At 36.0% G+C, this 6,081-nt stretch overlaps 1 protein-coding gene across 1 annotated transcript; it reads right to left on the bottom strand.

The window, feature by feature from the left end:
- Positions 1 to 836: 836 nt before the first annotated feature.
- On the bottom strand, positions 837 to 3,404 carry LOC114340214 (uncharacterized). Its single transcript, XM_028290932.2, has 3 exons — positions 3,110 to 3,404; positions 2,814 to 3,044; positions 837 to 1,817 (listed from the first exon to the last, which is right to left on the bottom strand). Exons 1-3 carry the CDS (start codon positions 3,172 to 3,174, stop codon positions 944 to 946), a joined length of 1,170 nt encoding a protein of 389 aa, XP_028146733.2. The 5' UTR covers positions 3,175 to 3,404; the 3' UTR covers positions 837 to 943.
- Between the last annotated feature and the right edge of the window lie 2,677 nt (positions 3,405 to 6,081).

Below are 6,081 nucleotides of genomic sequence, written 5' to 3'. Positions count from 1 at the left end.
TGCAACCTGGCTGCTCAAGTGTCCCGAACATGGTATATTTTTGCCTTATTTCCCTGGTGTATATCTTCACCACTATCCTCACCACACCACACTATCATTATCTTCTTAGCTGTTACACGGAAAAGAGATTTGTTTGTCTGTGCATACTACTGTCTGAGGTTTTAAGACACGATGTTCTTCCTGGATGTCTTCTTCCGAATATTTTTTGCTTCCCTATATATGTACCAAGCGTACTTTCCGGGTGTATCATTACAAGCACAAATCATGTTTATTTCCTGGTTCTAATGGTTTTTACTCTTTGTTTATCATCGATCCTAATTAACAAGGTTTTAGTACGTATTCGGTCCATTCAACTAATGCGCAATATTCTTCTGTAACACCGCATCTCGAAACCTTCTAGTTTCTACACTACACTAGACTTGGCGTCTATTGTGGTCGATCCCTGGAAACGGAAAACACATAAAGGCTCCCCCAAACCAACGCGGAAAATTCGCATTACCTGCGGAATTCCGTACCGCATACGATTCGCATTGAATTGTTTCCACTGTGGTAAGTATACAAGTTCAGACAAGTACGATTTTCGTCGTTCGGGCATGCGTTTTGTCTGCGTATTTATTCGTCCGGAATCTTAGTTCGCACTCGACAGCGTTTTTATCAGTTTCGCAGTGGTTTCGCATGTGAAAAAATTGAAAATGGAGAGAATTATTGAGTTGGTTCGAAAGTATCCTATTCTCTATGACCTTTCTCATGAAGATTATAAAAATGTAAGGAAAAAGGACAAGATTTGGACTAGAATAGGAGAAGAAATAGGCGAAAATGGTGAGTAGTTGTACGATTTGTATTGGTTTATTTTTCTACATCTAAGACTAAAGAAAAGCAGAGGCCTAAACAATACTATATTTACTGCAAGAAGAGTCCATTATTTTCATCGTGAACAATTTATTCATAGTCCTGAATTAAAATACGTGGCAAATTTTTCTCGAACAGAAAATGCCAGTCTTGCAGCTCTCCTTGGGTCATTGTCCAAATTTTGAAATGCTCCAAGTTCAGGCTCTGGTGGATCTAAAAGTTCTATGAATCTATCATCACATTTTTTTGTCCTTAGAAAATTATGCAAAATACATGCAGTTTTCACAATGAGAATACTAGTATCAATTTTTGTTTCCATTGGTCTGTAGAATATACGCCATTTTTGTGCCAATATTCCGAAAGCGTTTTCTACTACTCTTCTCGCTTTACAGAGCCTCACATTATAATTTTCCTTGAAAATATCTGTTCTGCTTTGACTGTATGGAAAGGGCCTGAACAAGTATGGTTTTAGTGCAAAGGCTTCGTCTCCAATTAAGACATGGGGGGAAAGTTCATTCTGGCCTGGGAGATTTTTCGGCTCAGGTACACCCATCTGATTTGTTTCAAATCTTCTTCCCATGTTGGAAGCTTCGAATATTCCACCGTCGCTGTTTTTACCAAAACCGCCAATATCAACTGAAATGAATCTATAATCTGGGCCAACAATAGCCATTAATACTGTAGAAAACTTATTCAAATAACACCAATAATTAGATCCTGTTTTGTCTGGACACTTGATAGTAACATGCTTGCCATCGATACTACCAATACAATTTGGGAATCGCCAGGTATTTCTAAAACCTTCTTCAGATTTTTTCCATATTTCTGTAGTTGGTTCGGGCAAGTAAATATGTTGCAAATTTCTACATAAAGCTTCACAAACTTCTACAACTATGGCACTTACAGTCGAAAACCCGACTCTAAAACTATGGCCTATTGTATAAAATGTATCTCCGGTAGCCAGATACCTAAAAAAGAGTATTTTGTTTCAGGGGATGAGATTAAAAAAAAATGGAGGAATCTGCGCGATACGTACGCTAAGTACATAAGAACTAATAAAACTAGAACTGGACAAGCGGCAAGCGATAAAAAAAAATGGATATGGGCAGATCATATGGAATCGTTCAAACCGTTCCTAAATTTTGCTAAGACTGCATCCAATGTCACAGATGTTGATACACAAGAATCTGAAGCATTCCCAAATATAGAATCACCCGAAAATATATTAACGGATGAAAATTCCGCAGTACAGAAACCAACGTGTAGTAAAAATCTACTAACAACTCAGACAGATGATTCCCAGAATAAGATTCAACCCTCCTCATCGAAACCTACTCGAAATGAAGCTCCTAGGGTTACTCTTTCAAATGAAACTCCTTCTACAGGCAGAACAAACAGAAAACGCAATTCTGAGCCATCCACATCTGTGAAAGATATGATCAGTTATTTTGAGAGCAAAAAGAGAGTAGTGCATGATGCTACCGATCAACTGTTTTTGGCTCATGCTTCTACGGTAAAATCTTTCTCTCCTAGAAGGCAAATTGAAACAAAAATGAAGATTGCGCAAGTTATCATGGAGCAGGAGTTGCTTCAATTGGAGGAAAGTTCTTTGAATAGCCATCAATCTAGAGCTGAAAGTACAGACACCTATCAAAACCCCTCTTCCGTCGGAAGTATTTCGGTTGTATCCCTACCTTCACCAAATGACACTGCATTACCTAAACAATCGAATACTTCTGGGTTCTATGAAGTGAATTGTGAAAATAATTATATTACACTACACAACTTGGCGCAGAGTTGCAACCAAGCAGCTTCTCATAATCCATCAGTTTCCAACTATGTCAATTCCTTTGACCCTTACAATACATAAAGTATATTTTAGAGTTATTTTGATCCTTATTCTCTTTTACTGTAGTAAATTAATGATATAAATAATGCCTGCAGTTTTTTTTTCATTTTCTTACCTTAATGTTATGGCCAACCGTTCTTCGGGAGAAATAGCTTCTCGGTAATTCGTGTCTGATTTTCTAATATCATTTTCTACAAGGTGCAACAGTTCATCGAAACAATCTATTGTCATTCTAAAATAAATGTAGCATCTTTTATCGTCTTTTCGTAATTGAGGCATCAGCGTGTGATATTCCCCACATTTCAGTCTTTCTAGATTGATATCATGAACCCATTTTCTTCTTTTCCTAAGATTAAATTCATAATATAGTCCATATTGTTGTTTTAGGATAACTATAGATAATAATTTTACCTTGAATTGTCGTCCTCCATTGCTAACATTACAAGAGCTTCTTCTTCACCTGATGATGTATACATTTTTGTGAAGAATTGAGATCACTGAGTAGTATTCTTTGTTTTTCGTTGTCACCAACTCTTCTCAATACTAGACACATACGAGTATGACGCGAATATATTCGCTTCAATATGAAGTTCTTTACGAATTCCGTCAGGAATTCGACTGCGAACTTTCCGTCACGAATCCGCTGCGAATAATTCGCGTTGGTTTGGGTGAGCCTTAACACTTTAGTTTTCATAAAACATTGTGATGTGGTACGTCTATTGTCCATTTCGGAGATACGTTTATCTGATCAGATTTTACAAACACCTGTCCTAGGTATTTATATCATTATTTGAAAATTCGTATAAAAATACCAGTTTTTCAAATTCCATTGTAGTTTTAGCCTACAGTCAATATTAACAAAGTTATTCAAATTGTTTATAAGCCAAAAATAACTCTATTTTCGTAAAATGTTTTCTGAGTGATAAAAATGACTTTTTAATAATTTTTTAAATGCTTTTAAAATATGACTATTCTTCTTTCATGTTGTTTTCACAGAATTGCTGTATAATTATTATTTTCTGAACAATAACATTGCGAAAAAAAAAGCACTTTAGGATAAACAAATTGAATAAAATTTAAACTAATTGACGCATCGTCTTAAAATTTTTTGTGCATTATATGGACTGTTTGATTCAACTTTTCATGCAATATGAAAGTCCTAAATTAATTTTCGCAAAAGTAATAGCAAATTTTTTATTTTCGAAATTTTAGTTTTATTTTGCAATATCCGAAGCAACAAATAATCGGACCAAAATTCAAGAAACTCTATTTACGCTGCAGTTGCTAATAGTTTTTGTCTCTTACTATTTTCGCAGAATCTCTATATTGCTCTACCTATATTTCCCATTTTACAGAGATGCCATCTAAGTTGACAATATACACTGAGAACAACAGTGATTACTTTGAGTTCTAAAGCTGAATAGAAGTAGTTTTCGTAGAAAGCAGGATAAAATAACCTTTTTGTTGGCCTCTGGTCCAGAATACTTTCTCTTAGTAGGCTGCACAAGTTCATTTTTCCATTATCAGACATCGTCCAGATACGACCTTTTGGGATATCGCACAATGGTTATATTCACGTAAAAAGGGTACTAATAGCACCTATCCTTAAGATATTGAAGATAATACAAGCTGCAAGCCATAAATGGTGATCAAGAGGCATTCCCACGTACAGCTGGTAAAATCAAAGGTATTTTCTATTCTCGGTTGGTTAACTTACTTAACGAGCTAACAATACTAAACTCTTCGCTTCTTAGCTACAATACACCACAATCAGGCTCCCTGCTCCACTCGGAGTTTAGCAATAAGTGCCTAAGAAATAACGTTAACTTGAATAGGCTAACGCTTAAATGAGATTTCATAACATTGGTCATTCGTTTCTTTAACAAAACTATCGACAATATAGTTACCAGCAATTTATTTGTGCCCTAGCACTCATAAAAAACTTTCTCAGTTGTGCTCCGCAATTTTTATAATGAACTGTTTGCAGCAGAATGTGATGATAATGATCAACCAACTAGATCGGTATTAAAACCATGCTCCCAAATAATTATTTTCGTCCACCATTATCACAGCAGTTCCAAACTGGTACTGACAAGGAAATTTTAAACTTCAGCTTTTAGTGCAGCTTGGCAATGCGAATTGTGATTGTTTTTGTTTAATTATAATATATGTATTGAAATATTAATATTAATCGGTTATGGTGATCATGTCCAAAAAACTTGAATGTTTGGACGGAAATTGTCCAAAATAGACATTATTACTAATATAGGCCCATTTTTCAAAGACTGAAACTTGGCTGCCGACAAGTATTTAGATTTACTAAATAACCAACATTCCTGCACTTCAACAGAATGGCCAGTTACCACAATATTTTTGGTTTAAACAAGATGGAGTGCTTCCCCACTATTATCGACGGGTTAGAAATTTTTTGAATGCGAATTTGACATAGAGCATTCATATTGTAGGCTGCTCGTTCTCCGGACCTTAATCCGTTAAATTTTTCTTGGAGGTTATCTAAAGTTACGTGCTTACATTAGACGATCATCATGTTTGCAATATTTGAAACAAAGATTTATTTATTGATGAATGTGAACTAATACGTGGAGAAGTCTTAGAAAGAGTAACACACGAATTTAAAAATAGGCTTACACTTTGACAGAAGGTGAACGGCGAGAATTTTGAACGGTTGAAGTTAAATTATTGTTTTCTTTGTTGAGCTGTTGTTTAACTCTAATGTGATTTGTTATGTTTGATAAACAAAACCCATACACAGCACGCCTATAGGTGTATTCGTCATCCTAGCGGGAAACCGAAGCACACCAATAGGTGTGTTCGGCAATCAACCTGTTAACAAATTTTTTGTACCAAACTTGGTATCTTTGAGTTAGAAACAACTTCTTCTTCAAGTACCTTGTCAGTAAAAGGGCTAGGACAGTTCTAGCTATTTTCCCATGTAAAATCCCATAAAAAATCGCTAAGGTTCATTCTGCTCATTTTTGTCTCATTTTGCGCAAAGCTGACTACAGGCTGACTCGACCTGACTTGACCTGACTACAGGCTGACTCGACTTACATTTAGTTTAGGTTAAGAACAGTTTTCTGTGCCAACCAAACATCACGTGGTTTGTCTTTGACAGGTCGATGGATTGCCTAATATCCTGGCATTCTACCTAACCCTTGAAATACCTTTTTAAGCATTATCAAAATATCTTCTTGTTTAGTTGGCAAGGTGGTTTCGATGGCATTTACTCTTTTTATTAAGTCAAATTTAATGCAGTCACTCGTCGAGTCAGGTCGAGTCAGCCTTTAGTCAGGTCGAGTCAGCGTCGAGTCAGGTCGAGTCAGCCTGGAGTCAGCTTTGCGTAAAATGAGACAAAAATGAGC

Source organism: Diabrotica virgifera, chromosome 4 (assembly GCF_917563875.1).
Source record: "Diabrotica virgifera virgifera chromosome 4, PGI_DIABVI_V3a".
Taxonomy (NCBI): Eukaryota; Metazoa; Arthropoda; class Insecta; order Coleoptera; family Chrysomelidae; genus Diabrotica; species Diabrotica virgifera.
This window is presented reverse-complemented; position numbering and strand designations above follow the sequence as displayed.

What these genes read in the sequence shown, in the direction of transcription:
- LOC114340214 (XM_028290932.2), bottom strand. Translation starts at nt 3,174, where the DNA reads ATGTATACATCATCAGGTGAAGAAGAAGCTCTTGTAATGTTAGCAATG. An exon ending in ATGGAGGACGACAATTCAAG is followed by an intron (nt 3,045 to 3,109) that starts GTAAAATTATTA and finishes ATTTAATCTTAG; the next exon opens with GAAAAGAAGAAAATGGGTTC. An exon ending in CGGTTGGCCATAACATTAAG is followed by an intron (nt 1,818 to 2,813) that starts GTAAGAAAATGA and finishes ACTCTTTTTTAG; the next exon opens with GTATCTGGCTACCGGAGATA.